Here is a 23,670-nt window from a genome sequence, read left to right on the forward strand (position 1 = left end):
TCTGGCTGGGCCAGCCAGGAATGGTCACAGACTTGTTCTGAAGCCACTCCTTTGTTAGTTTAGCTGTGTGCTTAGGGTCATGGTCTTGTTGGAAGGTGAACCTTCGGCCAAGTCTGAGGTCCTGAGCACTCTGGAAGAGGTTTTCATCCAGGATATCTCTGTACTTGGCCACATTCATTTTTCCTTCAATTGCAACCTGTCGTCCTGTCCCTGCAGCTGAAAACCACCCCCCATAGCATGATGCTTTCACCACCATGTTTCACTGTTGGGATTGTATTGGGCAGGTGATGAGCAGTACCTGGTGTCAGGAACACCGCACTGCACTTGCTCACTGAGCCAGTGCGCGTGTCCTGAGTACAAAGACTGTCACAAAGATACCTGCGGAGTGGGCAGCAGTGGTGACAATGCATGCTCCAGGACCTGAAGCATGTGACTGCTGGGGGCGTGGCCTAAGCTCCACAGAGCTAGGAGCTGCAGGGAAACTCCTAGAAAGGTAACTACAAGACAATGTTACCAAGGGGCATAGACAGAGACAGAAAACAGATCAAGCTGAGGTCAAAGCACGAGATAGCAATACAGTACCAAAGGATTAGACAGAAAGGACAGTCAGGACGTAGCAATAGATCAGAAAACCAGAACGGGCATTAGACGGTACAATAGGGGTAACCTGTAATGGAGTAACGATAGCCAAGCCAGGAGGTCAGAACCAGAAAGGACAATTGTACAAAAACGAGAGACGGAGTACAGAGTGAAGGAACAAGCCAGGTCATACACGGGAAGCAAACAAACGCAGAATACACGCACACCAGGGGTCAGACACACCAGAACAGCAGTATAACTGACAGAGAATGCTATTTGGAGTGAGTATAAATACCCCTCCCAGATACAAAGAGAGGCCGGCAAAAGTTAACCCTGTGAGAACAGGACATTAACCATGTCCTAACCATGACAGTACCCCCCTCTTAATGGGGGGCCACTGGACCGCCAGGTTTCTCAGGGTACCTGGCATGAAAAGCCCGCACCAGTCGATCAGCGTGCACCGAACTGGCCAAAACCCATGACCGATCCTCAACGGAATATCCCTTCCAATGGATAAGGTACTGAAGTCTCCGGCGCACCCACCGCGAATCAATGATGCACCCTACCTCGTACTCCAGTTGACCCTCTACCAACACTGGTGGAGCCACAGATGAGGGATCTTCTCTAACTGTCCCCACAGGTTTTAATAGGGACCTGTGGCAGACGTTAGATATTTTGAAGGAGGTGGGCAACTGTAATCTGTATGCCACCGGGTTGATGACCTCTACAATCTTGTATGGGCCAATAAATTTGGGGCCCAACTTCATAGAGGGTATTTTAAGTTTGATGTTACGGATGGACAACCAGACTTTTTCCCCCACTGTCAACGCAGGAACCACCCCCCTCCTCCTGTCTGCAAAATGTTTGAACTTTTTCTGGGCTTTGGAGATGTTCCCCTGTACCTCCTTCCAGAGGGTTTTTAATTGTTGTACAATCCCCTTGGCACCAGGGCAATCCGAATCCATACGAGAAAATTCCCCAAACTGCGGAACAAACCCATAATTGACCAGAAAGGGATACTTTCCGGCAGACTGATTGATCCAACAGTTGAATGCATATTCTGCCATGGGTAATACCTCACACCAGTCTTCCTGTCTGGAGGAGGCCAGGCATCTCAGAATCTGCTCCAATGACTGGTTGGTGCGTTCCGTTTGTCCGTTGGATTCCGGGTGATAGGCAGAGGAGAATGACAACGTGACCCCCAACTTCATACAAAACGCTCTCCAAAACCTGGCCACAAATTGCACACCCCTGTCCGACACCACGTTCACAGGCACTCCATGCAGTCGAACAATGTGCTGTATAAACAAGCGGGCTAAGGTTTCAGCGGATGGTAATGCAGGTAATGGCACAAAGTGGGCTTGCTTAGAAAACCTATCAACCACTACCCATACCACTGAGTTGCCCTTGGAAGGTGGAAGATTAGTGATAAAGTTCATGGAGAGGTGTGTCCATGGTTTATCCGGAATTGGCAAAGGCACCAATTCCCCGGCCAGCCGGACCAGAGAGCTTTTAGAGCGCGCGCACACCCCACAAGTATTCACAAACCTTTTTATATCAGTACCCATAGAGGGCCACCAAAAACCCCTAGCTACTGCCCCCCGGGTAGCTGCAATACCAGGGTGTGCACTTAACACAGAGTCATGAAATTCTTGAAGGAGTGTGGGACGGAATTGTTCAGGTACAAACAATTTACTTGGGGGTTTATTCCTGGGAGCTTTTGCTTGTGCTTCCAGAATCTCTCTCTGTAACTCAGAGGAGATTTCGGCTACAACCACTCCCAGTTGAAGAATGGAGGATGATGGTTCTGGAGGGGACACAGAATCAAAACTTTGGGATAAGGCATCCGTCCTTACATTTTTAGACCCTGGTCGGAACGTTATGGTAAAATGAAATCAAGAAAAAAAAAGTGCCCACCGAGCTTGTCTGGGGGTCAATCTCTTAGCAGACTTGATATAGGCCAGGTTTTTATGATCAGTGATGACCGTAATCGGATGAGCGGCCCCCTCCAAAAAATGCCTCCATTCTTCGAAGGCCGATTTAACTGCTAACAATTCCCTGTTACTGACATCATAGTTTCTTTCGGCCGAAGAGAACTTCTTACAGAAAAAGGCACAGGGTTTGAGGTTAGTCAGGGTAGAGGGGACCTGTGACAATACTGCCCCCACCCCCACCTCCAAAGCGTCGACCTCGACGATAAAAGGTCTTGACGAATCGGGTTGTACCAACACAGGGGCTGTAGTAAAACACTTCTTCAATGCCAGGAAGGAATTTTTTGCGGCCACGGACCAATTTTTTACATCTGCCCCTTTAAGAGTGAGGTCCGTCAAGGGTTTTACCACCTGCGAGAACCCTTTAATGAACTTCCTATAATAATTAGCGAAGCCCAGAAATCGCTGCAACCCCTTCAGGTCATGAGGCTGCACCCAATCTGTAATGGCCTGAACCTTCCCTGGATCCATGCGGAATCCCTCCCCGGATACAATTACACCCAGAAAAGACAGTTCTTGCATAAAAAATGAGCACTTCTCCAGCTTAGCATACAAATGGTTCTCCCGGAGTCTCATAAGCACCGTACGCAGATGATGCAAGTGTGAGTGACTGTCCTCAGCGTAAATCAAGATGTCATCCAGGTAAATGACTACGTAACATCCAATCAAATCAGAAAAAACAACATTAATAAAATTCTGAAAAACCGCAGGAGCGTTAGTGAGGCCAAAGGGCGTAACCAGGTTTTCAAACAGCCCCTCAGTTGTCAGGAACACTGTTTTCCATTCGTCCCCCTCCCAGATCCTTATAAGGTTATAAGCCCCTCGTAGATCGAGCTTAGAAAACCATTTGGCCCCCCGTGAGTTGATTGCATAGATCAGGAATCAGCGGGAGAGGGTACGTGTTCTTAACAGTAATTTTGTTCAGTTCTCGAAAGTCGAGGCATGCTCGCAACCCACCATCTTTTTTCTTTCCAAAGAAAAACCCCGCTGCCATGGGTGAGACCGAGGGCTGAATATGCCCCTTGCGAAGGCTTTCTTTAATGTACTCTTTCATAGCTTGGCGCTCAGGCCCAGACAAATTAAACAAACGAGCCTTGGGTAATTTGGCTCCAGGTACTAAATCGATAACACAATCATATGGTCTATGTGGTGGGAGCGCCTCAGCCTCGCTTTCGGAAAACACATCTTTAAAGTCTCTCAGGTACTCCGGAATACCCTCCAGACTGACAGATGACACAGATACGGATTTTATCGGATTGACAAAAGGAACCGGGTTACAACACAGACCATTATCATTACATCCCCATCGGGTGATCTCCCCCTTCACCCAATCAATAAGAGGATTGTGACTTTACAACCAGGGCATTCCCAATACCAGTCCTAGAGGCAGATTATTCATAATGAAACAACTTAAATTTTCCACATGAGTGAAACCCACTTTCATAGAAAAAACTTCAGACATAAAACAAATTCCATCCCGGGTAAGAGGGGATGAATCCACAGCCACAATTTTAACAGGGTCTTTTAACCTGACTGTCCCTATCTTATTAAGAGACACAACTTGGGCATCAATCAGATTAATGGAGGAACCACAGTCAACAAAGGCGGTGGTCATAACAGGGCCGCCAACAATTTCCAATTCAACCTGGAGCACCATTTTTGTACGTGAGAAAAAATGTACCTGGGAGTCTGGACAACCTCCTCGATTGTTGCCCAGACTCAGTCGTTTCTCTGATGGTTTCTCTGAAGAAGGGCAGGAGGGGCAATTCCTTTTCCAATGTCCAGAGGCTCCACAGTAAAAGCATAGTAGGTTGTCTCTACGGTGCCTTCTCTCTTTCTCCTTAACCGAGACTGACCCAACCTTCATGGGCTCAGATACAGGTGCAGAGTAACACAATTTGGGGTACAAGGGAGACTCTTGTTGCATCATTCCTCTAGCATGGAGTCTCCAGTCCATACGGACTGCCTGCATCATGGCGTCCTCCAGGGTATCAGGAGGCAGATGTAATGCCAGAGCGTCCAGCAGACGGTCAGAAAGGCCCCTGCGAAACAACCCCCTCAGGGCGTCGTCGTTCCAGGATACTTCGGCGGTCCAACGTCTAAACTCTGAGCAGAACCATTCAGCAGAGTGCCTCCCCTGTGTCACACTCATCACCATATCCTCAGCCAGATGCACTCTATCAGGCTCGTCATAGATGTGCCCCAGAGCCTCAAAGAACAAGTTCACTGACATACGTTCAGGAGCAGAGGAAGACAGTGAGAAAGTCCATGCTTGCGGAGCCCCCCGAAGTAGGGAAATAATGACCCCCACCCCCTGGAACTCATCCCTGGAGGAGCGGGGCCTTAGAGAAAAAAAAAGCTTGCATCCTTCTCTGAAAGATCTGAACTCCTTTTTATCCCCTGAGAAAGGGTCGGGCAATTTGACCGGAGATTCGGGGGACGCTAATGACTAGAGTTGAGCGACTTTTGGTTTTTTAGGGTCGCGTTTCGTTTCGTGAAACCCGACTTTTCCAAAAGTCGGGTCGAGCAAGATCGTCCGATTATAGGGAAAAGTCGGGGTCGTCCCGAAACACGAAACCCAATGTAAGTCAATGGGGAATAAAAGTCGGCAGTGAGAGGAGGACAGGAAACACACCTACAGTGCCCATTTGAATGCCAAAAGCATCAATTCTTCTTACTTAAGCTTGTCAACCTTAATTAACTTCATAATACAAGTTACGCACTGAAAAATGGGGGTTATTTGGCTAAAGTTGTGGGGGGGGAGGGCTGGCTGCAGGTTTTCATGTGCCCTGGGCGAAAGAGCGCCCCTTTAACACATACCACAACTCATCATGCTCCGATACGGCAGATAAATAGCGGTATTGTACAATGAAAAATACCTCACTTTTTACATCTCATGACGAGGCCCATCTATTTCTCCATACAGAATCATTGGTCCCATATAATGTTTGAAACAGTATATGATGAGCTCCACATAATGCTACAGTATATGTTGGTCCCCATGGATGAAGCTCCACTGTCTTATGGGCCCAAATAATGCTCCAAACATAATGGGCCCCATTTCTGATGCTCTAGTGTATAATGGGCCCTGTAAATGCTGCTCCAGTGTCTGATGTCCACCTTTGGAATGTTCCAGTGTATGGTGGGCCCCATCTATCATTCTCCAGAGTATAGTGCTCCCCAAAAATTGCTGTCCCAACATTGAAAACAATCAAATAAGTCTCCTCGCTAGGGAATCCCTGTACTTGTCTGGACAGGTGCTGTAGCTTGCTTAACAGCTCGCCAGCCGTTCTCACGCCCAGTATGGATTGCACCTGATTGCACAAAGGTTAAAAAGGGTACCGTATCCCTGGATAACATGTATGGATAGCGTACACATTCAAAATATATGTCTCAGGAGGCAAGCTCAGACGGTGTCAGGCCCAGTATGGATTGCACGTGATTGCACAAAGGTTAGAAAGGGTACCGTATCCCTGGATAACATGTATGGATAGCGTACACATTCAAAATATATGTCTCAGGAGGCAGGCTCAGACGGTGTCAGGCACAGTATGGATTGCACGTGATTGCACAAAGGTTAGAAAGGGTACCGTATCCCCGGATAACATGTATGGATAGCGTACACATTCAAAATATATGTCTCAGGAGGCAGGCTCAGACGGTGTTAGGCCCAGTATGGATTGCACGTGATTGCACAAAGGTTAGAAAGGGTACCGTATCCCCGGATAACATGTATGGATAGCGTACACATTCAAAATATATGTCTCAGGAGGCAGGCTCAGACGGTGTTAGGCCCAGTATGGATTGCACGTGATTGCACAAAGGTTAGAAAGGGTACCGTATCCCTGGATAACATGTATGGATAGCATACACATTCAAAATATATGTCTCAGGAGGCAGGCTCAGACGGTGTCAGGCCCAGTATGGATTGCACGTGATTGCACAAAGGTTAGAAAGGGTACCGTATCCCTGGATAACATGTATGGATAGCGTACACATTCAAAATATATGTCTCAGGAGGCAGGCTCAGACGATGTCAGGCACAGTATGGATTGCACGTGATTGCACAAAGGTTAGAAAGAGTACCGTATCCCCGGATAACATGTATGGATAGCGTACACATTCAAAATATATGTCTCAGGAGGCAGGCTCAGACGGTGTTAGGCCCAGTATGGATTGCACGTGATTGCACAAAGGTTAGAAAGGGTACCGTATCCCTGGATAACATGTATGGATAGCGTACACATTCAAAATATATGTCTCAGGAGGCAGGCTCAGACGGTGTCAGGCCCAGTATGGATTGCACGTGATTGCACAAAGGTTAGAAAGGGTACCGTATCCCTGGATAACATGTATGGATAGCGTACACATTCAAAATATATGTCTCAGGAGGCAGGCTCAGACGGTGTCAGGCACAGTATGGATTGCACGTGATTGCACAAAGGTTAGAAAGGGTACCGTATCCCCGGATAACATGTATGGATAGCGTACACTTTCAAAATATATGTCTCAGGAGGCAGGCTCAGACGGTGTTAGGCCCAGTATGGATTGCACGTGATTGCACAAAGGTTAGAAAGGGTACCGTATCCCCGGATAACATGTATGGATAGCGTACACATTCAAAATATATGTCTCAGGAGGCAGGCTCAGACGGTGTTAGGCCCAGTATGGATTGCACGTGATTGCACAAAGGTTAGAAAGGGTACCGTATCCCTGGATAACATGTATGGATAGCGTACACATTCAAAATATATGTCTCAGGAGGCAGGCTCAGACAGTGTCAGGCACAGTATGGATTGCACGTGATTGCACAAAGGTTAGAAAGGGTACCGTATCCCCGGATAACATGTATGGATAGCGTACACATTCAAAATATATGTCTCAGGAGGCAGGCTCAGACGGTGTCAGGCACAGTATGGATTTGACGGCCCAGATTACACAGCGGAGGAGCAGGGAGAGGTAAAGATTGCAAATGCTGGGGCCCTGCCCAAGCAAGGGGGGCCCACTCGTGGGCGTCGGTACTGGCACTGGGCCCCTCATAGTACAGCGGTGTGTCTGACGGCGGGTGTGCACCACCACCGTCAGAGACACTTGATTGCACTATGAGGGACCCTGTGCCAGTGCCCGCGCCCAAGAGTCGGCCTACCCACCTGTCCAGGGCAACGGCACTCGCACGGTGTCGTGTGGTAGGTGGTGACCCCGGCCATGGGGGGGGAGGCAGCACAGTTAGGGAGTTTTAGAAAGTGGCATATGTTGATGTTGGACATTCAGCTGATGCAAAAGGCGAAATAGGTGAAGTACCAGGAAGAGGTGGACCAAAGCAAGCCATTTTTCTGTCACCCTATGTGTCATCAGGGGAAGGTGGGACAAAATCCTTGGAAACCCATGCGTGGTTCATTTTAATGAAGGTTAGATCATCCACATTTTGGGTTGACAGACGGGTCCTTTTTTCTGTCAGGATTGATCCAGCTGCACTGAAGACTCTTTCCGATAGCACACTTGCAGCTGGGCAAGCGAGCTCCTGTAAGGCATATTGGGCCAATTCAGGCCAGGTGTCCAGTTTAGCGGCCCAATAGTCAAAGGGGAATGACCTGTGTGGGAGAACATCGATATGGGAGGAAAAGTAGTTTGTAACCATAGTTGACAACTGCTGTCTCCTGTCACTTTCCATCGATGCAGTATTACCAGTTGTGTGAGCCCGTACGGCTCGTGTGAGAACCATCACCGCTGCTGTGTGCTGGGAATGCCTCAAGCAACTGATTTACCAGAGTTGCTTGTTTATTAGCCAATATTAGGTCAAGGTTCTCCTGTGGCATGATGTTTTGTAATTTGCCTTTATAGCGTGGATCCAGGATGCTGGCCAACCAGTAGTCGTCATCGTTCATCATTTTGGCAATGCGGGGGTCCCTTTTTAGGATCCGCAAGGCATAATCTGACATGTGGGCCAATGTTCCCTGTGTCAATGATGCACTGCGAGTGCTGGGTGGAGGAGCACTTTCTGGCAAATCCACATCCCTCCAGTCACGCACAAACCCTGTACCAGACCTTGCCACGCCAACATTTTCACTTGCCCCACGAGATGCATCCTCCTCCCCTAAGTAATCATCCCCATCATCCTCCTCCTCCTCCTCTTCTTCCTCCACCTCGTCCAGGAGAGGTCCCTGAGCAGACAATGGCTGAATGTCATCAAGGATTCCCTCCTCCTCTTCCTCCTCATCAACATTGGCTGCAGACGCCTGCTCCTTAAGGTGCGTCAAAGTTTGCATGAGCAGACGCATAAGTGGGATGCTCATGCTTAGGATGGCGTCGTCTGCGCTTACCAGCCGTGTGCATTCCTCAAAACACTGAAGGACTTTACAAAGGTCTTTCAGCTTCGACCACTGCACGCCTGTCAACTCCATGTCTGCTCTCAAAGTGCCTGGCCGTGTATCCTCCCACAAATGCATTATGGCCTGCCTCTGCTCGCACAGCCGCTCCACCATGTGCAGGGTGGAGTTCCACCTTGTTGCAATGTCGATAATGAGGCGGTGGTTGGGAAGGTGGAGCAATCGCTGCAGCTTCTGCATACGAACGGAGTGTACAGGCGACCGGCGGATGTGCGCGCACAGTCTTCGCACTTTCTGGAGCAGGGCTGTTAACTCCGGATAATTTTTGAGGAAGCACTGCACCACCAGGTTCAAGGTGTGAGCCAAGCAAGGTATGTGGCTGAGTTTTGAAAGGGCTATGGCTGCCACAAAATTACGGCCGTTATCACTAACTACCTTGCCTGCCTCAAGATGTACACTGCCCATCCATGACTCAGTTTGTCGCTTCAAGTACTCGGCCAGCACCTCGGCGGTGTGTCTGTCGCCCAAACACATCATCTGCAACACAGCCTGCTGACGCTTTCCACTAGCTGCTCGACAGGGGGACACATCGTGTGCAACAGTGGCAGCTGCAGATGGAGTGCTCGTACGACTGCGCTCTGTGGACGAGCTTTCGCTTCTGGAGGAGGAGGAGGAGGAGGGTCGAACGCCTACAGCCAACTGTTTCCTATACCGTGGGCTAGGCAGCACTGTCCCACCACCGCTGTCCCCTGTGGACCCTGCATCCACCACATTAACCCAGTGCGCAGTGATGGACACGTAACGGCCCTGGCCATGCCGGCTGGACCATGCATCAGTTGTGAGGTGCACCTTTCCGCTCACTGACTGCTTGAGTGCATGGACAATGCGGTCTTTCACATGATGGTGGAGTGCTGGGATGGCTTTGCGAGAGAAGAAGTGGCGACTGGGTAGGTCATAGCGTGGTACTGCATAGGCCATGAGTTCGCGGAAAGCTGTGCTTTCCACCAACCGAAAGGGCATCATCTCAAACGAGATTAGTTTGGCAATGTGGGCGTTCAAACCCAGTGTACGCGGATGAGAGACTGAGTACTTTCTTGACCTACTCATAGTGTCTGGGAGGGTGAGCTGGACTTGAGAGCTGCATATGGTGGAAGTAGCGGTGGACAGGGCGGACTGAGCGAGGGTTGATGATGGTGATGGAGTTGGTGTTCTTTCTGATGGCCTAGAATCAGTCTTTCGTTGATATAACAGTGGGATTCCCTGACTGCTGTGGTCTTGCAACGACACCTCAACATTTGCTGCTGTGCTAACCGGTGGGCTTACAGTGGGGGAAACAATGTAGCGTTGCTGACTACCTTCGTTGTGATCAGTTGCACATGTGGCACTTGAGGTTTGGTGTTGTGTCCACGTTTGCAAGTGCATGCTGGTTAAATGTCTAAGCATGCAACTGGTATTCAAATTTTTCAGATTTTTCCCTCGGCTAAAGGTCTTTGCGCACTTCTTACAGATAACCTTGGCCTGATCATGAGGATTTTGTTCAAAAAAGTGCCACACTGCACTCTTCCTACTTTGGCAGACATTTTGCGGCCTAGCACGCTGTGATCTTTTGACCCTCTGGACAAGCTGTCCAGCAACTCTTTTGATGTTTGGAACCTGTCTTTGGAGTGCTCCGGGCCTGCCAGATAACAGCTGTTGCGATGTCGATGTCTGCTGTGGATGCTCCTCATCTGAGCTATTGGAAGCAGCACCCTCTTCCCCCAATGGATGCCAATCTGGGTCAACAACTGGGTCATCCATCACCTCCTTTTCTATGTCATGTGCACCTTTCTCTGTGTCACCGTGTATGGTGGTAAAGTGTGCGAGAAGGGGCACCTGAGTCTCATCAGGGTCAAAATCTGGCTCTGTACACTGCAAGGACAATGTAGTGCTCTGAGTGAATGTACCAGCAGAATCATCCATCAGCGGCTGTGCATCAGTGCACTCCATGTCAGATTCATCTTGGCCTGGGTAATTCACCATTTCACTTGATAATCCAGGCATGGTATGTGAAAACAGCTCCATGGAGTAATCAGTAGTATGGCCTGCGTCATCCTTCAATCTTGGTTGGGGTGAAGGACACAAGGAAAGGTGTGGTTCATGAACATGAGCCTCCAATGACGACTCAGTGCTTTTACTTTTTACAACTGAAGAAGAGGAGGCGATAGAGCTGGAGGCTGAGTCAGCAATGTAAGACAAAACTTTTTCCTGATGCTCTGCCTTTAAAAGCGGTTTGCCAACTCCTAGAAAACTAAGCGTTCGAGGCCTTATGTAGCCAGACGATGACGCAGGGTCAGCACCTCCTGCATTCGGTCCTATTTTGCTCTTGCCACTACCATCAGATCCACCACCAACACCATCATTACCAGCTGCCAACCCCCGCCCAATTCCACGGCCTCTTCCACCAGCCTTCCTCATTTTTGGTAGAAATGTAGACAAAATCCAACAAACTATATAGTAATGTAAAACAAGGTACAAGGTGTCTATAGGACAGGGGAGATTTAGAATTTCTGCACACACTTGTGGACAGTGGACACTTTTGGATTGTGTGAGGCCCACTGATATCTGAGCGCTATGTGACAGGCTCGATGGCACAGCTGCCTGTGACCAAAGTGACGAGAGGATAATGGAGATTTTGAATCTCTGCGCACACTTTTGGACACTGGACACTTGTGGATTGTGTGAGGCCCACTGATATCTGAGCGCTATGTGACAGGCTCGATGGCACAGCTGCCTGTGACCAAAGTGACGAGAGGATAATGGAGATTTTGAATCTCTGCGCACACTTTTGGACACTGGACACTTGTGGATTGTGTGAGGCCCACTGATATCTGAGCGCTATGTGACAGGCTCGATGGCACAGCTGCCTGTGACCAAAGTGACGAGAGGATAATGGAGATTTTGAATCTCTGCGCACACTTTTGGACACTGGACACTTGTGGATTGTGTGAGGCCCACTGATATCTGAGCGCTATGTGACAGGCTCGATGGCACAGCTGCCTGTGACCAAAGTGACGAGAGGATAATGGAGATTTTGAATCTCTGCGCACACTTTTGGACACTGGACACTTGTGGATTGTGTGAGGCCAACTGATATCTGAGCGCTATGTGACAGGCTCGATGGCACAGCTGCCTGTGACAAAAGTGACGAGAGGATAATGGAGATTTTGAATCTCTGCGCACACTTTTGGACACTGGACACTTGTGGATTGTGTGAGGCCCACTGATATCTGAGCGCTATGTGACACGCTCGATGGCACAGCTGCCTGTGACCAAAGTGACGAGAGGATAATGGAGATTTTGAATCTCTGCGCACACTTTTAGACACTGGACACTTGTGGATTGTGTGAGGCCCACTGATATCTGAGCGCTATGTGACAGGCTCGATGGCACAGCTGCCTGTGACCAAAGTGACGAGAGGATAATGGAGATTTTGAATCTCTGCGCACATTTTTGGACACTGGACACTTGTGTATTGTGTGAGGCCCACTGATATCTGAGCGCTATGTGACACGCTCGATGGCGCAGCTGCCTGTGACCAAAGTGACGAGAGGATAATGGAGATTTTGAATCTCTGCACACACTTTTGGACACTGGACACTTGTGGATTGTGTGAGGCCCACTGATATCTGAGCGCTATGTGACACGCTCGATGGCACAGCTGCCTGTGACCAAAGTGACGAGAGAATAATGGAGATTTTGAATCTCTGCGCACACTTTTGGACACTGGACACTTGTGGATTGTGTGAGGCCCACTGATATCTGAGCGCTATGTGACACGCTCGATGGCACAGCTGCCTGTGACCAAAGTGACGAGAGGATAATGGAGATTTTGAATCTCTGTGCACACTTTTGGACACTGGACACTTGTGGATTGTGTGAGGCCCACTGATATCTGAGCGCTATGTGACACGCTCGATGGCACAGCTGCCTGTGACAAAAGTGACGAGAGGATAATGGAGATTTTGAATCTCTGCGCACACTTTTGGACACTGGACACTTGTGGATTGTGTGAGGCCCACTGATATCTGAGCGCTATGTGACAGGCTCGATGGCACAGCTGCCTGTGACCAAAGTGACGAGAGGATAATGGAGATTTTGAATCTCTGTGCACACTTTTGGAAACTGGACACTTGTGGATTGTGTGAGGCCCACTGATATCTGAGCGCTATGTGACAGGCTCGATGGCACAGCTGCCTGTGACAAAAGTGACGAGAGGATAATGGAGATTTTGAATCTCTGCGCACACTTTTGGACACTGGACACTTGTGGATTGTGTGAGGCCCACTGATATCTGAGCGCTATGTGACAGACTCGATGGCACAGCTGTGACCAAAGTGACGAGAGGATAATGGAGATTTTGAATCTCTGCGCACACTTTTGGACACTGGACACTTGTGGATTGTGTGAGGCCCACTGATATCTGAGCGCTATGTGACACGCTCGATGGCACAGCTGCCTGTGACCAAAGTGACGAGAGGATAATGGAGATTTTGAATCTCTGCGCACACTTTTGGACACTGGACACTTGTGGATTGTGTGAGGCCCACTGATATCTGAGCGCTATGTGACAGGCTCGATGGCACAGCTGCCTGTGACCAAAGTGACGAGAGGATAATGGAGATTTTGAATCTCTGCGCACACTTTTGGACACTGGACACTTGTGGATTGTGTGAGGCCCACTGATATCTGAGCGCTATGTGACACGCTCGATGGCGCAGCTGCCTGTGACCAAAGTGACGAGAGGATAATGGAGATTTTGAATCTCTGCGCACACTTTTGGACACTGGACACTTGTGGATTGTGTGAGGCCCACTGATATCTGAGCGCTATGTGACACGCTCGATGGCACAGCTGCCTGTGACCAAAGTGACGAGAGGATAATGGAGATTTTGAATCTCTGCGCACACTTTTGGACACTGGACACTTGTGGATTGTGTGAGGCCCACTGATATCTGAGCGCTATGTGACACGCTCGATGGCACAGCTGCCTGTGACCAAAGTGACGAGAGGATAATGGAGATTTTGAATCTCTGTGCACACTTTTGGACACTGGACACTTGTGGATTGTGTGAGGCCCACTGATATCTGAGCGCTATGTGACACGCTCGATGGCACAGCTGCCTGTGACCAAAGTGACGAGAGGATAATGGAGATTTTGAATCTCTGCACACACTTTTGGACACTGGACACTTGTGGATTGTGTGAGGCCCACTGATATCTGAGCGCTATGTGACAGGCTCGATGGCACAGCTGTGACCAAAGTGACGAGAGGATAATGGAGATTTTGAATCTCTGCGCACACTTTTGGACACTGGACACTTGTGGATTGTGTGAGGCCCAATGATATCTGAGCGCTATGTGACACGCTCGATGGCGCAGCTGCCTGTGACCAAAGTGACGAGAGGATAATGGAGATTTTGAATCTCTGCGCACACTTTTGGACACTGGACACTTGTGGATTGTGTGAGGCCCACTGATATCTGAGCGCTATGTGACAGGCTCGATGGCACAGCTGTGACCAAAGTGACAAGAGGATAATGGAGATTTTGAATCTCTGCGCACACTTTTGGACACTGGACACTTGTGGATTGTGTGAGGCCCACTGATATCTGAGCGCTATGTGACAGGCTCGATGGCACAGCTGCCTGTGACAAAAGTGATGAGAGGATAATGGAGATTTTGAATCTCTGCGCACACTTTTGGACACTGGACACTTGTGGATTGTGTGAGGCCCACTGATATCTGAGCGCTATGTGACAGGCTCGATGGCACAGCTGTGACCAAAGTGACGAGAGGATAATGGAGATTTTGAATCTCTGCGCACACTTTTGGACACTGGACACTTGTGGATTGTGTGAGGCCCACTGATATCTGAGCGCTATGTGACACGCTCGATGGCACAGCTGCCTGTGACCAAAGTGATGAGAGGATAATGGAGATTTTGAATCTCTGCGCACACTTTTGGACACTGGACACTTGTGGATTGTGTGAGGCCCACTGATATCTGAGCACTATGTGACAGGCTCGATGGCACAGCTGCCTGTGACCAAAGTGACGAGAGGATAATGGAGATTTTGAATCTCTGCGCACACTTTTGGACACTGGACACTTGTGGATTGTGTGAGGCCCACTGATATCTGAGCGCTATGTGACACGCTCGATGGCACAGCTGCCTGTGACCAAAGTGACGAGAGGATAATGGAGATTTTGAATCTCTGCGCACACTTTTGGACACTGGACACTTGTGGATTGTGTGAGGCCCACTGATATCTGAGCGCTGTGTGACACGCTCGATGGCACAGCTGCCTGTGACCAAAGTGACGAGAGGATAATGGAGATTTTGAATCTCTGCGCACACTTTTGGACACTGGACACTTGTGGATTGTGTGAGGCCCACTGATATCTGAGCGCTATGTGACACGCTCGATGGCACAGCTGCCTGTGACCAAAGTGACGAGAGGATAATGGAGATTTTGAATCTCTGCGCACACTTTTGGACACTGGACACTTGTGGATTGTGTGAGGCCCACTGATATCTGAGCGCTATGTGACAGGCTCGATGGCACAGCTGTGACAAAAGTGACTAGAGGATAAGGGAGATTGGATTGCTTTTAAAAAAGCAGTTTGCGGAGCAGTGGGTAAACAGCAATGCCAGCGTGTCAGGAAGCCTTAAAAGGCAGCCCAACAACCAACACCACTGATACACCACAATATAGCCTCCCCTTGCACTGCACACACAGTGACTTGTGTGTTGTGCAGGCCAAATCGCTAGCAGCAGAAGCAGTTTTTTTGTCTTCTTCCCTGCCTAACGCTCTCCCTACAGAATCAGCAGCAACCTCTCCCTATACTAAGATCGGCAGAAGTAAGATGGCGGTCGGCGTGCACGCCCTTTTATACCCCCTGTGACGCCCACCAAAGCAAGCCAATCACTTGCATGCCCTTCTGAAAGATGGTGGTGACCCGTGCCTAGGTCATCACGTTGCCCACAGTGTCCGTGGATCCTGATTGGCTGAAAAAGAGCGCAAAACAAACTTTTGAAACGCGACTTTGGCGCGTAAGTCGCCGACCTCGTGGCCGACCTCATCCTAGGGTCGGGTTTCGTTTCATGAAACCCGACTTTGCCAAATGTCGGCGACTTTTGAATTTTTTCGACCCGTTTCGCTCAACTCTACTAATGACTCATCTCTACCCCAAGAACTAGAAGCCCCTGCATCGACAGCCCCCTGCACAGTAACCACCAACTGTTGCTGGGTATGGGTCATCGTGCGATGTTCCACATTGAGTTTATGGAACATTTGGGTCAGGTGCTGGGCCTGATCAGCCAAAGCTTGTATGGGATTCATGAGGATAACACACACTTTTTTTTTTTTTTTCTCTCTTCAGAGGAAAAAAAAACTGAAACGGTCAGTTATAATGTCAGGAACACCGCACTGCACTTGCTCACTGAGCCAGTGCGCATGTTCTGAGTACAAAGACTGTGCACAAAGATACCTGCGGAGCGGGCAGCAGTGGTGACAATGCATGCTCCAGGACCTGAAGCACGTGACTGCTGGGGGCGTGGCCTAAGCTCCACAGAGCTAGGAGCTGCAGGGAAACTCCTAGCAAGGTAACTACAGGACAATGTTACCAAGGGGCATAGACAGAAACAGAAACCAGATCAAGCTGAGGTCAAAGCACGAGATAGCAATACAGTACCAAAGGATTAGACAGAAAGGACAGTCAGGACGTAGCAATAGATCAGAAAACCAGAACGGGCATTAGACGGTACAATAGGGGTAACCTGTAATGGAGTAACGATAGCCAAGCCAGGAGGTCAGAACCAGAAAGGACAATTGTACAAAAACGAGAGACGGAGTACAGAGTGAAGGAACAAGCCAGGTCATACACGGGAAGCAAACAAACGCAGAATACACGCACACCAGGGGTCAGACACACCAGAACAGCAGTATAACTGACAGAGAATGCTAGTTTGGAGTGAGTATAAATACCCCTCCCAGATGCAAAGAGAGGCCGGCAAAAGTTAACCCTGTGAGAACAGGACATTAACCATGTCCTAACCATGACACCTGGTTTTCTCCACACATACCAATTAGAAGTATCTCCAAAAAGTTCTATCTTCATCTCATCAGACTAGAGAATCTTATTTCTCATAGTCTGGGAGTCCTTCATGTGTTTTTTAGCAAAATCTATGCCGGCTTTCATAGGTCTTGCCCTGAGGAGAGGCTTCCGTCGGGCCACTCTGCCATAAAGGCCTGAGTGGTGGAGGGCTGCAGTGATAGTGATAGATTACTAACGACCTACTTACGGTCAAATCAAATGGACAATACTCTATACTCCTGCTTCTAGACCAGTCCTCTGCATTTGACACAGTTGACCACTGCCTCCTACTACAGATCCTCTCCTCCTTTGGCATCAAAGGCCTTGCCCTATCCTACATCTCCCCATACCTTTCCAACCGTACACTGAGCGTCTCCCACTCCCACACCACCTCCTCATCCCACCCTCTCTCTGTTGGAGTCCCCCAAGGCTCTGTTTTAGGACCCCTACTCTTCTCAATCTATACACTTGGTCTGGAACAACTCATAAAGTCCCACGGATTCCACTACCTACTTTATGCTGATGACGCTCAGATCTACCTCTCTGGCCCAGATGTCACCTCTCTGCTGTCCAGAATCCCAGAGTGTCTATCAGCCATATCCTCCTTCTTCTCCTCTCGCTTCCTCAAACTCAATGTAGACAAATCTGAACTCATCATCTTTCCTCCATCTCACAGATCTTCTTTATCCATCCTAGCTATAACAATTAATGACATCACACTTTCCCCAGTACCAGAAGTCCGCTGCCTCGGAGTAACCTTTGACTCTGACCTGTCCTTCAAACCGCACATCCAAGCTCTTTCAACCTCCTGTCGCCTCCAGCTCAAAAATATTTCCAGAATCCGTCCTTTCCTCAACCCTCAATCTACTAAAATGCTTGTGCATGCCCTCATCATCTCCCGCCTCGACTACTGCAACATCCTTTTCTGTGGTCTCCCTGCTAACACCCTCGCACCTCTCCAGTCCATCCTTAACTCTGCCGCCCGACTAATTCATCTCTCTCCTCGCTACTCCTCCGCTTCTCCCCTCTGCAAATCTCTTCACTGGCTCCCATTCCCTCAGCGTATCCAGTTCAAATTACTAATACTGACCTACAAGGCCATCTATAACCTGTCTCCCCCATATGTCTCTGAACTAATCTCCCGATACCTTCCCTCACGTAATCTCCGGTCCTCCCAAGACCTCCTTCTCTCCTCCACACTTATTCGCTCCTCACCCAACCGCCTCCAAGACTTCTCCCGAATAGCCCCTTGCAATGAATGAGTCACCGTAGGAGGCAAAAACAGAAATACTAGCTAAGTCCAGAAAACCAGAGCAGTTGGCAGCTATCGGATTGCAGACCCCTGAACCTATCAACAACAACTAGCAGTAGCCGTGGGGGGTTCCTACGGTGCCCTAGACCCCTCGATCACAGCCGGAGATCTATATAGCCTAAAGACAGAAAGGGAAATCTAAACTGCCCCAGAGCAGACCCCAAAGCAATAGGCAGCCCCCCAACATATAATGACGGTGAAGCAAGATGAAAAAACACTCACACAGATAGAAAGATAGGCTGAGCAAATGATGGGGTCCAAGCTAACTAGATAGGACAGGATAGAAAAGCTGCTGTCTGTAATCCGCCAAAACCCTATCAAAACAAGAGCCAACAGCTGATAGGGAAAAAACCCTGAAGACGCTAGGCTTCAAAAAGACTATATCAGTACTCAGGTATTTTCTGAAGACAGAGCAAAAAGGAATTCAGCTCACCCCAGAAGGGAATGGCAGAAATCAAGGAAAACAATGCAAAACCAAACCAAAACATAAATGCAAAACGTAGAGCAGGAAACTTTACTTTTGAGGAGCAGGAATCAGACTGGTGTCCTAGAATCCCTCAGAGAGATCACCAGCAAGGCAGAAGGGTGTCGGCTGCCTTATATCCAGTCAGTAATTCCTGTCACCCAGTCATCATTATCCTGCCCAGGTGCTTGGTAATCAGCCTCACTACCTTCCTTCACCAGAAGAGGGAGTTCATCAGACCTCAATGGTGAAGGGGAAAATGAACTCACAACAGCCCCTATTCTCTGGAGTTCTTTGCCCCAACAAGTCCGACTATCAATCACATTTGGATCCTTCAGACGGAACCTGAAAACCCACCTCTTCAAGAAAGCCTACAGCCTGCAATGACCCCACTACCTCCTTCTCTTTCACCATTACCGGTGATTTCACCTCAACCAACACCGGAACTGCTGCAACCCACCAACCTACTGTCTTCTTCCCCACCATTCTGTAGCATGTAAGCCCGAAAGGGCAGGGTCCTCTCTCCACTCTGTATCAGTCTGTCATTGTTAGTTTGTTTACTGTAAGTGATATCTGTAATTTGTATGTAATCCCTTCTCATGTACAGCACCATGGAATCAATGGTGCTATACAAATAAATAATAATAATAATAATAATAATAAAAATAGTTGACTTTGTGGAACTTTCTCCCATCTCCCTACTGCATCTGTGGAACTCAGCCACAGTGATATTGGGGTTCTTCTTTACCTCTCTCATCAAGGCTCTACTCCCACAATTGCTCAGTTTGGCAGGACGGCCAGGTCTAGGAAGACTTCTGGTGGTCCCAAACTTCTTCCATTTAAGGATTATGCAGGCCACTGTGCTCTTAGGAAAACCTTGAGGACTGCAGAAATTCTTTTGTAACCTTGGCCAGATCTGTGCCTTGCCACAATTCTGTCTCTGAGCTCTTTGGCCAGTTCCTTTGACCTCATGATTCTCATTTGGTCTGACATGCACTGTGAGCTGTGAGGTCTTATATAGACAGGTGTGCGCCTTTACAAATCAAGTCCTCTCGGTTTAATTAAACACAGCTGGACTCCAATGAAGGCGTAGAACCATCTCAAGGAGGATCACAAGGAAATGGACAGCATGTGACTTACATATGAGTGTCTAAGGAAAGGGTCTGAATACTTATGACCATGTGATATTTCAGTTTTTCTTTTTTAATAAATTAGCAAAAATGTCTACATTTCTGTTTTTTCAGTCAAAATGGGGTGCAGAGTGTACATTAAAGAGAAAAAAATGAACTTTTTTGAATTTACCAAATGGCTACAATGAAACAAAGAGTGAAAAATTTAAAGGGGTCTGGATACTTTCTGTACCCACTGTAACTATATTGGAATTATCTCATGCATACAGATGTGTCCACCCCTAACCTACAAATGTCATGTATGCAGGTAGCAAGTGGAGCAGGAAGTCTTTAAAGAGGTTGTCCGAGACTTTAACATTGATGGCCGATCCTCAGGATACGGAATCAATGTCTGATAGTTGGGGATGCGACACCCGACAACCCCTCCAATCAGCTTTTTCCGGTAGCCAGAACTGCTCGTAATGGAGCTGCACATCACAGCTTCTTCAAATAGTGGCTGCGGCCTGGGTACTACACATCCATTCACTTTTGTTTTGGATAGGTGGCAGATGTGCAGTATTCGGCTGCGGCCACAACACAATTGAAGGAGCTGGGTTACACCCCCACCGATCAGACATTGATGACCTATCCTCAACGTTAAGGTCCCCGAGAACCTCTTTAAGTTGCATCTTCAGCCAAAAGATGCAGAGCACTGAAGCTATTGGCTGCCAAATTCTTTACAGAGGAGCCTTGACTAACCTTAAACTGGTCCTATAAAATGTACTATCCTCTGTCTCGAACAATACTTATAGATTTCTTCACTGTTACCTTTCCTCAATTTTGCTATTCCAACAAATTCAGAAAGTACCAGGAGATTCTCGAAAAAACATATTGCAATATAGATCACAACCACTGATTGGCGACATCACATCTCAAAACAGACTGTATAAACATCTCCCAGCAGAGTATCGCAAAATCATGTTTCGTTTTTTTTTTTTTAAAGTTGGTTATTTCATATCGTATCCCATATCTGTTTTATGAAAAGATCCCTACTGAAAAAGACATTTATGTTGCTTGGAGTTGATGAGAAAACAGTATAGCCAGAAACAAACAGAACAGACATTACAATGACAAGCTTGACGACCCAACTACACTTATAGAAGCCACAGACATAAACATAATGTTGGCCTCTGTCCAATTCGTATACATTGTGAGCTGTATAATCTGCCGACATGGTATTAGTACAAGATGTGCAGTGATACTTTACACTAAAAGACTTAACATGACTGAATCTTACAGTTTTCCAGCACTGATGGATTGGAGATGTTGCTTTTATCAATCTGATGTTCTGATGCCACCGACGTGAAGTCTATATCTCCCACATTCAAGATAGCAGCCAGGATACTGTACACACTTCCAAGTTCCTTCAAGTAAATGTTATATAACTTGTAAAGCAATTTCTTTAAAACTACAGAGAAAGTAATGTTTGCAATTGGTACATGGAAATTTTTTTTATAAAAAAGGAATTGGCACCGTTAAAGAAACTTCATTATGTAAATGCCAACTAAAATCTATTTTTTTCTCAAATATATTAACCCATTTACCCCCAAGGGTGGTTTGCACTTTAATGCTCGGGCCAATTTTTACAATTCTGACCACTGTCCCTTTATGAGGTAATGACTCTGGAACACGTCCATGGGTCCCGGTGATTTTGACACTGTTTTTTTCGTGACATATTGTAGTTCATGTTAGTGATAAAATTTCATTCATTGTGTTTATTTGTGAAAAAGATGGAAATTTGGCGAAAAATTTGAAAATTTCGCAATTTTCCAACTTTGAATTTGTATGCCCTTAAATCACAGAGATATGGCACACAAAAAATTAATAAGTAACATTTTCCACATGTTTACTTTACATCAGCACAATTTTGGAACCCAAATTTTTTTGGAAGTTATAAGGGTTAAAAGTTGACCAGTGATTTCTCATTTTCACAACACTATTTTTTTTTTTTTAGGGACCACATCACATTTGAAATCACTTTGAGGGTTGAGGGGTCTATATGATAGAAAATACCCAAAAGTGACACCATTCTAAAAACTGCACCCCTGACAGTACTCAAAATCACATTCAAGAAGTTCATTAACCCTTCAGATGCTTCACAGGAATTTTTTGAATGTTCTTTAAAAATGAACATTTAACTTTTTTTCCCCAAAAAATTACTTCAGGTCCAATTTTTTTTATTTTACCAAGGGTAACAGGAGAAATTGGACTGCAAAAGTTATTGCGCAATTTGTCCTGAGGACGCCGATACCTGATATGTGGGGGGGAACCACTGTTATGGCGCATGGCAGAGCTCGGAAGGGAAGGAGCGCCGTTTGACTTTTTCACCACAATATTGGCTGAAATTGAGATCGGACGCCATGTCCCATTTGGAGAGCCCCTGATGTGCTTAAACAGGTGAAACCCCCCACAAGTGACCCCATTTTGGAAACTAGACCCCCCAAGGAACTTATCTAGATATGTGGTGAGAACTTTGAACCCCCAAGGGCTTCACAAAACTTTATAATGTACAGCCGTACAATTAAAAAATCATATTTTTTCCACAAAAATGAACTTTTCACCCCCAATTTTTATTTTCCCAAGGAAATCAGGACTCCAAAAGTTATTATGCAATTTGTCCTGAGTACGCTGATACCTGATATGTGGGGGTAAACCACTGTTTGGTTGCATGGCAGAGCTCGGAAGGGAATGAGCGCCATTTGACTTTTTCAACACAGAATTGGCTTGACGCCATATCGCATTTGGAGAGCCCCTGATGTGCCTAAACGGTGATCTTTTCACCCCCAATTTTTATTTACCCAAGGGAAACAGGACCACAAAAGTTATTGTGCAATTTGTCCTGAGTACGATAATACTCCATATGTGGGGGTAACCCACTGTATGGGCGCATGGCAGAGCTCGGAAGGGAAGGACTCAGAATTGCCTGGAATTGAGATCGGCTGCCATGTCGCGTTTGGAGAGCCTCTGATGTACCTGAACAGTGGAAACGCAACACAAGTGACCCCATTTTAGAAACTAGACCCCCCAAGGAACTTATCTAGATGTGTAGTGAGCACTATGAACCCCCAAGTGCTTCGCAGAAGTTTATAATGCCCGGAAGTGAAAATAAAAAAATCATGGTTTCTCCACAAACATGATCTTTAAGTCCCCAATTTTTTATTTTCCCAAGGGTAATAGGAGAAATTGGACCCCCAAAGTTGTCCACTTTGTCCTGAGTACGCTGGTACCCCATATACGGGAGAAAACTACTGTATGGGCACATGTCAGGGCTCAGAAGGGAAGTAGTGACATTTTGGAGTGCAGACATTGATGGAATGGTCTGCGGGTGTCATGTTGTGCTTGGAGAGCCCCCGATGTGCCTAAACTGTGGAAACCCCCCACAAGTGACCCCATTTTAGAAACTAGACCCCTAAAGGAACTTATCTAGATGTGTGGTGAGCACTTTCAACCCCAAAGTGCTTCACAGAAGTTTATAACGCCCGGGCATGAAAATAAAAAAATCATATTTTTTCCACAAACATGATCTTTTAGTCCCCAATTTTTTTTATTTTTCCAAGGGTAACAGAAGAAATTGGACCTCAAAAGTTGTTGTCTAACTTGTCCTGAGTATGCTGATACCCCATATGTGGGAGAAAACTACTGTATGGGCGCATGGCAGAGCTTGGAAGGGAAGGAGCACCGTTTGAATTTTTCA

The 23,670-nt window shown here is 47.4% G+C and overlaps 1 protein-coding gene across 1 annotated transcript in view; it reads right to left on the reverse strand.

The window, feature by feature from the left end:
* MYO3A (myosin IIIA) overlaps positions 1-23,670 on the reverse strand; it is a 210,760-nt gene that overhangs the window by 95,167 nt on the left and 91,923 nt on the right. The window contains exon 16 of the mRNA XM_073581770.1: positions 21,214-21,340. Within this exon, the coding sequence (XP_073437871.1) occupies positions 21,214-21,340 (127 nt within the window). The remainder of the gene's footprint in view (positions 1-21,213; positions 21,341-23,670) is intronic.

The sequence above is a fragment of the Dendrobates tinctorius genome, unplaced genomic scaffold, assembly GCF_039654945.1.
Source record: "Dendrobates tinctorius isolate UK_male_01 unplaced genomic scaffold, ASM3965494v1 ptg000070l, whole genome shotgun sequence".
Classification (NCBI taxonomy): Eukaryota; Metazoa; Chordata; class Amphibia; order Anura; family Dendrobatidae; genus Dendrobates; species Dendrobates tinctorius.